We start from the raw sequence: 14,606 nt of genomic DNA on the forward strand, positions 1-14,606 counted from the left end.
AAAAAAAACATGAATGGGATCATCCCAAATCCAGACAGACCAGTAAACCAAATTCTCGAGCTACAACACATGATTTATTAGCTATTAAAACATTCATTTCATTATATAAAACCATAAGACATACAGATCAGACCTCCTTGACTCCGACAGCGCCCACCCCATGTTCCTTTTCACTCACCTGCTTTAACGCCTCCTCAACCTGAAACGCCGACACCGGAAAAGTCCTAAACAGCCCCGCCGGAGTCTGAAACGTGATCTTTCCGGTGGGCGGATCATCCACATAGATATCACTCAAACTCACCCAAATCAGAAGCTCCTTGGTCTTAACTCCGGTGAGTTTCTTGATCCTGTTCTTCTCCACAACTGCCGTGACCTCCGTCGCATACGACACCAGCTTCCCGATCTTCTCGAACTTGTGGGTCGTGTTCTTCTTCTGCTTCAGCCACACATACCCTGTTTCTCTCACGATCCCACATTCTTCTATGTCTTTCAATGGCAGAAGACCATTTGGAAGACCGATTTCCTTCAGCAATTCCTTGGATTTCTCTTGGCAAATCTCGTCTCCTTTGTAGACTTCGGCCCCTTTGGCTTTGATTTCCTCCGTCGCTACAGACATTTTCCTTTTATTTTCCCTTGAATTTCAACTGGGATTCTTATAGTCCCTTGCTTTCTCTTTTGCCCTTTTTTTGTCAAAATTACGAAAATGCCATTGGCGGAATTCACATGAGTAGGTGTGGAATGGACCCCACTTGGAGGCATGGGGTGGTTGATCCGCTAAAGCACCTCTCCATAGACATTTGAAAAATATTTATTTTTTCTTTTTAAAGAAAGTATTTATTTAGAAGAGCCTAGAAACTTCTACTTAATATACGTGTTTTAAAATTGTAAAACTGAAAGTGATACGTAATGAGTCAAAATAGACAATATTTGCTAGTGTTGACCTTAGGCCGTTACAGATGATATCAGAGTCAGACATTGAACAGGGGTGGATGGTGAGATCTCACCTCGGTTGGAGAGCAGGACGAAACATTCTTTATAACAGTGTGCAAATCTCTCATTAGTAGACGCATTTGAAAGCCATGAGGCTGACGACGATATGTAACGAACCAAAGTAGACAATATCTGCTAGTGGTGAGCTTGGGTTGAAAATATGGTATTAGAGTCAGGCACCGTGCCAATGAAGACGTTGGGCCTTCAAAGGGGGTGGATTGTGAGATCTCACATCGGTTGGAAAGGGGAACGAAACATTTCGTACAAGTGTATAGAAACTTTTTTCTAGTAGACGCGTTTTAAAACCATGAAACTGACCACAAAACAAATCAAAACCGACCATAACAGGGAGAGGTAGGGATAAAATGGTAATTTGACAAAGGGTGAAATGGTATTTAAGAAGCAGTTGAGCAGATTTATTACAAAAATTAAATGAGGAGGAGTAATGGCAGCCAATGAAATGTTGACACGTCATATATGGTTGGAAGGCCAAGTTATTTATTAGGGCAGTGAAGAATAAAAAGTCGGTGTATATTTTGTATTTATTTTATGTTATTAATTAATGCCACACCCTAATCAGCTGGCTCCCACCTAGAAACTACCTTCACAACCGTTTTTATACTTATTTATTATTAGGTATTTTCTGGTTATAAATTTAATATTAATAGATTTTTATAATTAATTTTTTTTAAAAAAATTAATTAGCGTTTCTATTTTCAAATCAAATAAATTAATATCTCCCTTCATAAATTTGGATCAACCAAGAGATAGACAAAATTGATTTCGTCTTAAGATCGAAGATCTAGAAGTAAGATTTGATATTGTGTGAGATTCCACACTCGTTGGAGAGAATATCTATTACAGTGGGCTTGGGTTATTACAAACGATATCAGAGCTAGACACTAAGCGGTATGTCAATGAAAGGGAGGGGCCGAAGCAGACAATATCTGGTAGTTGTGTACTTGAGTTGTTACAAATGGTATCAAAGTCAGACACCGAACGGTGTAACAACGAGAATGTTAGGTCCCCAAGAGAGGTGAATTATGAGATCTCACATTGGTTAGAGAGAATATCTACTAGCAGTGGGCTTGGACTGTTACAAATGGCATCAAAGTCAAACATTGGATAATGTATCAACGAGGACGTTGGTCCCCTAAGAGAGGTAGATTATGAGATCCCACATTGGTTGAAGAGAATATTTACTAGCGGTGAGTTTGGACTGTTACAAATGGTATCAAAGTTAGACACCAGACAATGTATTAGCGAGGATGTTGGGCTTCCAAAAGAGGTGGATTATGAGATTCCACATTGGTTGGAGAAAATATCTACTAGCGGTAGACTTAGACTATTACAAATGGTATAAGGGTTAGACACTGGGCAGTGTGCCAACAAAGACACTAAACCCCACTAGAGGGGTCAAAACGAACAATACTAGTAGCGAAGGGTTCAGGCTATTACATACTGTTCTAAATTGAGTCATTCCACACTTGACTTACAAATAGACACAAACCTACACGTTTATATATTAATTTATAATTTATAACTTTAAAAAATGCTTTCATAAAAATAGGGAAACTTCCAAAACAACATTTTTATTTTAAAATTTTAAAATATAGAATTATATTAAAAAATAAATTATATCAATTTCCATATATATTTAAAAAATTATTCTTTAAACTAGTTATGAAATTAAATAGGTATATTTTTTATCATATATTTCAACTCGAAGTAACTCAAATAAATTTATAATTAAATTAAAATTATTAAATTATAGGTTTTTGCATCATTATATTTATTGAACACGTGGATTGTGTTCTCACGTCTTCCGCACCAACTATATGTGGTCCCATTTTTTCTCTCTCTCAAATCTCAATCCACGTCAGCTAGATCTACATTTTTTTTTTATTTTTTTATTTTTCTCGTTGTCCACATTTGAAATTATTTATTTATTTTCTATTTTTTTTTTCAGATCTCTCCTAGAAGTGCTTCCCACGAAGATTTGAAGATTTCATAATAATAATAACATTTTTTAATAATAATATTAATTAATAAATAAATAAAATTAATTTAATTTTTTTTTAAGTTCTTAAATATTTTTTTTGTTAAGATATATTTAAATAATATATTAGTTATTGAATATATATTAATAGATTGGTAGTAATATTTTATTTTATTCTCAATATTTAATTAGTTTATATTTATGTAGATATTAATGGTTCCTTATTCGTATGTATTAGTTGATAGCTTATATCCAATTTTATGAATATCAATGAGAAACACACATTCGATTCCAATTCTATTTTTCGTTTTTTTTAAGAAAAAATACAATAAATGTTTTAAACTTTAAAATATTCTTTCTGTCATAACCATATCCATATGAGAATATTTGTTTAAACCACCCCACCTAAATGATTGAAAGTTATCTATTTATAATTAAATAAATTATAAGGATATGAAAAGAGTAATAAATAGATATAACAGTAAATAAAAAATATATATATGGTAAGAAGGTAATATTTAAATATTTGTTTTATAATAAAATATTAAATATGATTGGTAACCTATAATTTAATACTAAATATTCGCATAATTTTAATAATTTTTTTAATATAGGAATTAAATAATTACAAATGATAAAATACAAAAACTAAATTATTATTTATTAAATTTTAAGAATTAAAATGTTCTATTAGCATTACAGAGCAATAACGAAACATATTTATAAAGGTATGACGTTTTAAAACGAGGAAGCCCCGAAAGGGACAATACAAAAAAGACAAATATCGACTAGTGGTGAGAGCGATGGATTTGGGCTGTTGCACAAAATTGAACAACTTAGTCACGAGCGTTTAGAAAATGCTCAATTTTGGGACATTTGTTAGTATAATTGGTTAAATAATTCACGAAAGTTGCGTGGCAATTTTTAAATAGTAAAATAATGATAATAATAATTTTTTTAAAAAATAACATACGTTCTCCGATATAGCTAAAGCTACCCTTGCTATCTTTCGTGATGGTCGGTGACCACCATCACCCACTTTTATCATCATTGTCATCGTCATCGTTATCATCTTCTTTCCCAAACCTACTCCTTACCTTCTTCTTCAATGTGAAACTTCTCCCTCAAATTCTTAGATCATCCGTCCTAAATTCATTCCCAACACGATTTAGTTCAAGATTTGGAGTTCGGATTCAGATTTAATAATCCCAACATTTTCTCGTATTCCCATGCGCTATAACCATGTTACCTACTTATTGCTTCTAAGAGTGGAAACTAGTTCCCCCGACCACACGAGTTCTTTCAATATATCTCACTTGTTTCTTAGAAAAATTATTACGATATCATCCTGTAACAGCCCAGGTCCACTACTAGCAGATATTGTTCTCTTTGAGCTTTCCCTTTTGGGCTTCCTTTCATGTTCTCCTCCCCAACCAATGTGGGACATCACAGTCCACCTCCTTATGGGCCCAACGTCCTTACTGACACTCTTTCTTTTCTCCAATCGATGTGGGACTCTGCCAAATCCACCTCCCTTTGGGGCCAGCATCTCCATCTACCCCCTTTGGAGAACAGCCTCCTTGCTAGCACATAGTCCGGTGTCGATTTACTCATTAAATTCGAACCAAATTAAAGATTTCTAAATTCAAGGAATCTTTCTTGGTCTATTGCAATAATACTTAAAATTTTAATGTAATTTATAGAATATTAACATTTTTTTCTTGTACCCTTAATATTCAAACCATCCAAGGAAATACTCATTAAGTGACCTCACTATTGAGGTTAAATGCAAGAACATATGAATGCAATGACGGGACCTATCATTTAAATCTATTTTCCTACGGTATGTCATAATGGGTAATTTGGATGTGTACTATATACTCTACACACAGCCCATACATGCGAGTATGGACTCACCAGTCAGTTCACAAACCGCTGGGCCACCTTCCTTGTCAGGCGAGCATACTCTGGGAACTCCTTAAGCCAGACACCCATTAGAACTAGTAACTGTCATGACAACCTTAGGTCAACCATAATGATCGTATCCGTGCTTGACCGTCACAACATTATGATAAACATAATGATCTTATTCCTGCTCGGTCATCGCAGCATTATGATAACCATAATGATCGTATTCCTGCCTCGTAAGTACACCTTCGTACTATCGTGAAGGCTAAAGGGTATCCCCAATGCATGAGCACACAATAATGCATGAAGTCCCAACATTTTTTTTCATTTTCATTATCATTTAATACCACCCCGCTAGCGTTCCGTACATCTCATATCATTTTTCATATCTTTTATGCATACTCTAGGGTTGTATTTCATGCTAGTTCGTCGTTTTGGATGTCAATCATATCATATCATATCATTCAAATTGCATAAACATATCATATCATAACATTTCATGCTTCCAGACAGAATAATTTTCATCATATACATATCATACCATAACATATTTCATATCGTTTTCATATCATATCACAACATATATACATGCATCATTCACATGTCATATCATAATCATATCATATCGTAAACACTTCGTGGCCATATCGTTCCTTAACTTATCATAGCCTTAACATTCTTATACCTATCATAGTCATATCGTTACATGAACATACCCTAACGTTATTGTTTTATCAATCTATCATCATCTCATCCCTTTCTACCCATATCCTAACCGTATTCTTTTATCAATCTCTTATATTCATAACACTTCGAGACGTAAACTAACCTTAACGTTTCGTGAACACATCTTACTTCTATCGTTACATTACGTTTAGCGCATCATTCTCGTATCATATCTCAAATATATCATTGAACACATCACACCGTAAATATTATCTTACAATTCACATATTAATATAAGCATATCGATTGATAGATAATTCACACATATCAGTATATATGACACGTGCAGAACCAGTGTCAACATCAAATATAACCATGTCGATAGTAAAACCACTTACCTAATTAGCTTAGTGGTGTCACCCATATATCCTTAATCAAAATTCGATTCTATCCTTTGAAATCTAAGTCAACCTATGTGAGCCCATGACATCAGTTTCAAGTTTGAACTCTATAAAATTATTTATGTAATTTACCTTCGTCTTTTTTAAATTCGGTTAACCAAATCTTCCCTCTCTCTCCTCAATCTTCCTAATTATTTTCATTTTCTAAACAGATATTATTTGTTAATTTTAATCGATTGTTTTACTACTGATGATATGGATTTATAAAACTGCCAACTAAAATTAATTGGATATGGGAAAATCTATTCTAACTTATGTAAGAATAAATATAAAGGAAAAGAAAATTTGAATAAGATTTACTGATAATAACAGACCAAAATCTCTCTCAAATAAACCTGCCAATTTACTGTTCTCCTCGAACATTTTTCTATTTATTTATATATATATATATATATATATATATATATATATATATATATATTTTATTAATTGTGATATGGTGGGGAGGGGTGGGTAAGTTTTTTTAGTTATTTATTGATTATTATATTATTATTTTGACATTTTTGAATAATTTTTTTTTATTATTTATTTATTTATTTTTGGGCTATTACACGTGTGATAAACTATGTGATAGTTGTACATTGTGTGTTTAGATAATTAATTATCAAAATTATCGAAAGAGGGTGATTCAAGTCATCCTACAAGGTGGACCTTAGTCTTATTGCCTATTTTTCTATGAAACATCAAAGCGTTTGTCGTGGACCATTATAGATGGTCCACGCTCTTTAGGAACTAATGATTGACGTATGAGTTGAGTGGTTACTGTCTTTCTGTGTCGGTTATGGTCAAGCTAGAATATCTTAGTTGAAGATAAGTTATAGGCAAGTGACTCCATTTTCTAATGTCTGACCTTTTGGTCGAGAAATATGTATTGGGTTTCGTTGATATATATTCTTTCAAATGAATTGATCTTTTTAATATATTTTTAATTTTTATACTTAAAGCCCCGTTTGTGAGAGTCCCACGTTGGTTGGGAAGGAGAGCAAAACACCCTTTATAAGGGTGAGGAAACCTTCTACTAGTAGACGAGTTTCTAAGCCTTGAGGGGAAGTCCGAAATGGAAAATTCAAAGAGGACAATATCTGGTAGGGTGAGCTTGAGTTGTTATATTATGGCTCTTGGAATGTCTCATGGAACAAATCAAATAGTGGCTAATTATATTTATGACTCTTGGAATGTCTCATGGAACGTTACGAGTTTTTGGATAGATTTTGTGATGTTCCATATTGGTTGGAGAGGAGATGTGAAAACCTTTCCCTGCGTAAGGGAAAGTGCAAAGAGAATAATATCGGCTAACAGTGGGCCTGAGTCGTTACAAATGGTATCAAAGCCAGACACCTGACCATGTGCCAACGAGGAGGCCCTTTCTGAATGGGGTAGACACAAGACGATGTGTCAGTAAGGATGCTAGGCCCCAAAGGGGGTGGATTTTGGCGGGGGGTCCCACATTGATTGGAGGAAGGAAAGAGTGCGAGCGAGAACGTTGGGCTTCCCGAAGGGGGTAGACACAAGACGATGTGTCAGTAAGGACGCTAGGCCCCAAAGGAGGTGAATTTGGCGGGGGCTCCCACATTGATTGGAGGAAGGAAAGAGTGTGAGCGAGAACGTTAGGCCGTGAAGGGGGTGGATTGTGATATCCCACATTGGTTGGGGAGGAGAACAAGACCCCCTTTATAAGGGTGTGGAAATCTTCCCGTAGCAGACGGATTTTAAAGCCTTGAGGGGAAGCTGAAAGGAAAAGCCCAAAGAGGACAATATCATGTGCCAGCGAGGAGGCCCTTCCCTGAAGGGGTAGACACAAGGCGATGTGCCAGTAAGGGCAATAAGGATGCTGGGTCCTTCCCTGAAGGGGTAGACACAAGGCGATGTGTCAGTAAGGGCAATAAGGACGCTGGTTCCTTCCCTGAAGGGGTAGACACAAGGCGATGTGCCAGTAAGGGCAATAAGGACGCTGGGTCGTGAAGGGGTAGAGTCCTAGATCAAGGTAGACACAAGGCGATGTGCCAGTAAGGGCAATAAGGACGCTGGGTCGTGAAGGGGTAGAGTCCTAGATCAGGGTAGACACAAGGCGATGTGCCAGTAAGGGCAATAAGGACGCTGGGTCCTTCCCTGAAGGGGTAGACACAAGGCGATGTGCCAGTAAGGGCAATAAGGACGCTGGGTCGTGAAGGGGTAGAGTCCTAGATTAGTTGATTGGTTGGGGAGAACAAAACACATAGTTGTGGTCACTTTATGCCAGATTTTTGTAAAATAATATATTAATTAATTTTTTTTAATACCATTTTTTTCCCGAAAATAATAAGGGAAAGATAGAAGAATTTACTTTAAAAAAAAAAAAAATCTTAAAACCCTACGCATCTTCATCTTCTTTGTTTCTTTCCATCTCCCATCTTTGCCACTCGCCGGAACGCCTCCACCGCCGCTCTGCTTCAGCCTCTCACCGTCACGCTAACTACTGTCTTCTGCTGCATTCCCTTCAGCTATTGTTCTTTCACCGTCGAGGTCTGTTCTGTTCTAGTTTTTGTTTCTCCTGTTCAATCAGCTTCTAAGTAGGCTACGTTTGTAACGACTTCAATTTTGAGTTAGAAATCCTGCTAATTCTGATCGATTATTTTTTTTTTAATCCAAACAATATTTTAAGTCGTAATGGAGGGAAATGATTGTAAATCCGTTTTGATGTGAAATATTTCTCTCTGTTTCTCTTTTCCTGGGAAGCTCTCAGTCGATTCTCCCACTCTAAGCTATCAAATCCCAATTTCTACCGATTTCGGTGCGGTGGGATAAGCTGTTCGATATTTCCTGCTCTCTTGACTATCAATTTCTACTTCCTAGTGTGATATAGTGGTCGGCCTTTCGAGTATTGGTTACCATTACAGAATTCGTATATGGGGAAGCATTTGCAGATTTGAGCAATATTTCTGTTCAGTTTCCTATTGATATTTCTGTTAAAAAGTATATAGTACAACTGGATTGTGTATTTTACGCAGAAATGAAACTACAACTGAAAACAGAAGGAAGGATTGGCTTCAGGGAGAAGTTCTGATTTATTTTTTGGGGCTAGAAAAATTCTTACTCTTTGTGGTGTTATTTTGAATTTAAAGCAAATTAGATGTCGATATTTAGTGGGGTGGAACAAGCATTCTGTTAATTCATAGAGTTCGTTGGTGGTTTTATTTTCGAAGTGTAGAATCAATTGGAGATGCGATTTCAGTTAGAACTACATTTGGTGTGGGTATGAAAAGTGAATGCTAAAAATACATTTGGGCGATTGACCGATATCTGGTTTATTAACCTCATGATTTTTTTTTTCTTCGTTGCAATTGGATAGGGTAATATTTTCTTTTCTAATCCATATACGCCGATTGTTTGTTATTTCGTATTACTCATAACCATTCTGAATTAAATTTAAAGGATGAACCTACAGAACTTCAAAACTTCCTGTAAGATACATCAAAGCTTAAAACCTTTTAGGACCTTGAAAAAATGCATATGATTTGAGACTGATGGATTTTTTGTCCACAGCAAGAAGGATGGCATGGAGGCAGATTATCTCCAACCATAGGTCTATACTGCAACCATACTCAGCTCCTTTATTTGCTAGATTCTTTTCTAAATCTGCCCCATACGTCGGTAAGTGTTTTTTTTTGTCTTAATTTTTACTAAAGTTTTATTCTCATCTTAATCCAAGTAATGAGCCTTATGCTTAATTTGGGATCTGGAACATGGATAGTAAACTGACTTAGGTTGTCACCCAAAAAGAGGAGAGGAAGAATGTATGGTTTACTGAATGGTTATGTGAATAGGCAAGGAAATGGAGTTTATTTGTTATCTAATTGTTAAATGAATTTATGGCAGGCTTGTTGTCTGGAAATTTTGTGAGTGGTTTGAGAGGAACTGCAGGATTTTTAAAATAGTTGAGAGGTCTTCGGAGTGTTCATGTGGGAGGATGTGAGATTTAATGGGTCATTATATGTGTCTGTTAATAGGATTGTTTATAATTATCAGCTTGATATCGTTCTTTGGATTGACTCGTAGTTGATGATTCCTTTCATGAGCTTTTTTTTGTATGTCCTTGTACATTCTCCCATTTCCCCCCATGAAAGTTTGTTTTCTTAGAAAAATACCTTTATTTTCTTAATGGATTTACTGTCTATTAAATGGGAGTGGGAGAAGAAAATATGATCTAAGATTTCTGAAAGTTGAAAAGTATTACTTAATTTTCTGTACAATAAGTCATATTATGCTTAACTAGTATTGTGATCTCTGTCTTGCTTGCTAGTCATCTTGGTTGCTATGATTTCCTTTTGTGTCTGTGATCAGAATTGTTTACTTACTCGGAATCAAAATGTTATTCTTTTCATGTTGTTTACTAGGAGTTATTTGGAATTGGAATCACTAACCCATCGATGTTAAATAATGTAAATCAGAGAGAAAAATTGTAAGATAATTAATAAAAAATGTTGTTGGTCTCATTATAGATGAAATAGAAAGGATTAGGATGTGAAGTAGTTAATGAAAGGTGGTGGACCACAAACTAAAGAATGAGAATGCGATAGATGGAATGAGATTGATGAAGGTTTAGGAGAGGAATGAAAGTACCTCTTTTATGAGATAGGGATTCCCGAACTAGTGGCGTGTCCCACCTATTGGTTCCAATTTCGCATTCCATAAATACTATCAAATGGAAATGAAATTTTCATTTCCATTTTCATTTCCATTTCCATTTCCATTTCCATTTCCATTCCTTGATTTATTCCGTTGAAGTAAATGGGGCCTAAGTGTCTGAAGTTGGAGTCAATAAGATAAGATATATATGCCCTTGATTTTTTGACATTCATGTTCTAGTGAAGGTCGGAATACCAGAATTTTTAAATGGTGTTGGGCATGGGGTTGAGTCACACGTGGCTAAACTTGAATCAGAGATTGGTGACTTCCAGAAGCTGCTTGTTACACGCACACTTAAGCTGAAAAAACTTGGAATTCCATGCAAACATGTAAGTATTTCCTTAGCCTGATTCTCATTATTGTTTTTGTAAGTACTAGACTTAGGCTTGTTTGATCGCCAAAATAACTAAAGGGGTAGGCATTGGCTTCATTAACCTGTATTTGATAAGCTTTCTGGAGGTTGCAACTCTAGTAACCAAGAGCATTCCTTCTTTCTTCTGCATATAACTTTTTTGGTGTTAATTTTTGGTAGCTAGTCTAGTCGTTATAATGTATTTTCATTTTTTTCTGCCACTTTAATGATTCCCACTGAACTCTTGTTACAAGAGTTGGACCAGGTCTATTGTTTGTTTTGCCAAAAGACACACACGATACTGTCTTTTAGTTCTTTCTAGATATTACTGTACATAAAGAATATATAAATGAGGTGGGAGTGACAGCTTGTGTAGGTCTATAGCAAAATGATTAAAAAAAAAGAAGCACTCACAATTGTTGGTGCAAATATACACTCTTGCAGCAAGAAGCAATAAGTAGAGTGTCATGTTCTCAAGGAACCTATTTTTTGGTTACTTCTATTGCTATAAAATTAGATGAGTTCAAGTGTGGATGTGTCGATACATGTATAATATCAAGAATTTCCGAATATAACTATGCTATCACAGATAGTGGGTGAATGAGACATTTAACAACAATGAGGTTAGGCTAGGAGAGTTGGAATAGAGAAGTTGCTGAAATTTTATGGTGAATTCTGCTCTTTTTAACATATATTCAAGCCCCCTTCCGAGAGTCTTTCATATTGGTTACTCCCATAACCATTTCAAAAGTTTATGTTAAAAGAAAAGCTCTAGGAGAAGACTTATGTCTAAACCTTCCATTACCTTAAGGAAAGCTATGCAATGGAACTAGAGTGTTAAAGAGGGGTTCACTTGTACTCTATCTTTCCAGATAAGAGAAACAACTATGAGTGCAGAGTGGCCAACTAAACACACAATTTTTACTAATAACAACTCTTTAATAAACAGAAATTACACATTCAGAATACTTCAGCTACAGCCACACCTCCTGCCTTACGTATACAATTTAGCTCCACATATTCATTTTTTCATACAACAAGTTCTATCTTAGTCATAGAGCATATAACAGATTAAAGGAAAGGAGAATAAGAGAGTTATCAAGATTCCTGCTGCAGCTCTTTGATGGAAGCTTCCACGAGTTGGTCTCCTTATTCCTCTCTTCCTTATCCTGTATTCCTTTAGCTTCCCTTTTCTTGTGTCTTCTGCTTTATGCTTCCTTTCTTTCCATGGCCCCCTCTCTTTTTCTCCCCCTTTCTTTTTTTGGGAGCTTTCCTTTTATAGGCTTCCTTGCTCACATTTAAGGTTGAAAAAAGATTAGTCATTTACATAGGTAGCCTCCTATTGGTCTGTTAAGTATCCGCATGGTTTGTTGCTTCAAATTAAAGGCCCACGTGTCCTTGTCGACAGGAATTGCCTCAAGAGTTGCTTCAGCTCATGGTTCAACATATTGGTCCAGCCATTTCATCACCAATATAATTGCTATTAGATTTGCTTTAGCATAATGGTTTGGCTACTCTGTAAAATAAAATAGATTAAGCATACAAGTAGACTAGATTTATGCACTTTGATCACCTTTTCATGTTGGACCATAATGAGCTATTTCATGCTAATTAATTAGTGTATATGAGATAACTAATGAGATAACTAATGAGAGAATGTTGAGTATGTGTGCAAGATTATTAACAAAATGACTCGATATAACTCTACTTTTGGACTTTTGGAGAGTTGTTAGGGAGAACGATAGTTTCTTTTAAGATTCTCTCGAAGTGTAAACTAGCTCTTTACTATTTTTAATATTTATATAAATATGATATTTATGGATTATTTTCTCTTTTCAAAGTTGGAAGTATGTAAACATTTTACTTTTCTATAGTCGAAGAAATTAAAATAATTAAAATGGGTTTAAAGTTTCATATACAAGCTTTTATGAACTTTATACTGATATTTTAGTTTTCACAATAGAATAGCTTTAATTAGACTTCAGATCGTTGATATTTAAATGTAATAAATAAGTTTGTTCTTCAGCTCTTTAGTTTTGGGATTATTAGTTCGGTAAGAATTTGTAGACTGTAACTTTGTTTGTTAAAAAAAGGGTTTCTTAAAGTTTTTTTTTTTTTTTTTGAAAGAATTTAATATTTAGTTCATAAGAGGAGTTTTGGTCACTTCTTAGGTTTAACGTCTCTTTATAGACTTTGGTTTTTAATAAGTTTTGTTCTTACCCTCTAGTTATTATTGTTTTGGATTGGAGCCCTTTTATATAGTTAGCTTTGTGGCTCCTTTTGCTACGTTTCCTTTATGTAGGCCCTTTTATATTTGTTTTTATTTCATGTTCTCTTGATAAAAGCGTAGTTTCTTATAAAGAAAAGAATATAGTGTCAAGGAAATATTTGGCTTGTGGCATTGAAGTGAAAATCTGATTACAAATGGCTAGTTAAATAACATGCATATCTTGGATGTTGAATATTTTTTTTTATCACCAATTTAACTAAAGCAAGGAAAGTTACATGTGCAATTACTAGTCTTAGTCTAATGGTACCTACCATCGTCGAAGCTGGATCAGTTGCAACCCCTTTGGGTAAGATCTGTCTTGAATAAAATTATTTGATACTCTATAGATATGCAGTTAGATGCATAAAAAAAATGCTTCCATTCTTGCAGATCTCACTTCATATCCACAAGTGTACCGAGATCTACAATTCCCCCATTTAGTTATCTTATACAGTTACTGGATTCACACCCCTTTCCCGCTTTCAAGTTTGTTGGTACAGAAAGGGTCCCTCACTTACATCACACCTGTTACCTGCTAGTTTCCGCCCTGCTCTCTTTCTGCTAAATTCATCAATAGTAGTGGGTCTATCACATACCTCACTGCTGACTTCCAATCTCAGTCATGATTATTGAGGAATACAAGTTTTTGCAAGAGAATTTTTTTATAGATACCTCGTATTTGATTTAGAACAAATATTGGTTTGAATAATGTCTTCACAATGGTGCTTGTTGGCCTAAACTTTCATGTCTATGGCAGAGGAAGCTGATATTGAAGTACACTCACAAGTACAGACTTGGACTATGGAGGCCTCGTTCTGATGCCTTGAAGGTGTGATGGGTTTAGCTATGTTTACGAGGTGAATGGAATTGTTAGCTGATCCTCGGACCTCAGTTTGTAGAACTTTGAAGGATAGCATTTCATTTTCTAAATCTAAAGCATATCCTTATTTTGCTGCTTTTGAATTGTTTCTATTCATTTACTAACTATATACGCATTCAGTTCATTTAAGATCATGCCTGAATCTTAAATCTAAGTGAACTGAGAGTTCAAATTTATATCATCTGCATGACCGGAACAAACGAATTCTGGTAAGTTGGTGCCTGTTCTCTCCAGAACTTTTGTTTTATAGATTCAGTCAAAATTGTAAAATTAAGTCATCCTATGAGAAGCAAGGGGCCTATGATAGATAAGAGATTATGAGCCCAATCAAAAGCTCTTCAGAGCGCCCATTTTGGGTTCGATTCTGAACTTTTGTCGCTATTTGAAACAGTATCCTCCCTCCCCCCCCCCCCCCC

At 35.3% G+C, this 14,606-nt stretch overlaps 2 protein-coding genes across 2 annotated transcripts; one reads left to right on the forward strand and one right to left on the reverse strand.

The window, feature by feature from the left end:
• Window positions 1–641, reverse strand: LOC111467934. The gene has a single exon (XM_023113038.1). It carries the CDS (start codon window positions 614–616, stop codon window positions 128–130), a length of 489 nt encoding a protein of 162 aa, XP_022968806.1. The 5' UTR covers window positions 617–641; the 3' UTR covers window positions 1–127.
• A 7,707-nt stretch (window positions 642–8,348) lies between these two features.
• LOC111467943 lies at window positions 8,349–14,403 on the forward strand. Its single transcript, XM_023113055.1, has 4 exons — window positions 8,349–8,526; window positions 9,547–9,654; window positions 10,870–11,018; window positions 14,068–14,403. The coding sequence occupies exons 2-4, from the start codon at window positions 9,555–9,557 to the stop codon at window positions 14,143–14,145; spliced, it is 327 nt and encodes a 108-aa protein (XP_022968823.1). The 5' UTR covers window positions 8,349–8,526; window positions 9,547–9,554; the 3' UTR covers window positions 14,146–14,403.
• The last annotated feature ends 203 nt before the right edge of the window (window positions 14,404–14,606 follow it).

The sequence above is a fragment of the Cucurbita maxima genome, unplaced genomic scaffold (assembly GCF_002738345.1).
Source record: "Cucurbita maxima cultivar Rimu unplaced genomic scaffold, Cmax_1.0 Cma_Scf00035, whole genome shotgun sequence".
In the NCBI taxonomy this organism is placed as follows: domain Eukaryota; kingdom Viridiplantae; phylum Streptophyta; class Magnoliopsida; order Cucurbitales; family Cucurbitaceae; genus Cucurbita; species Cucurbita maxima.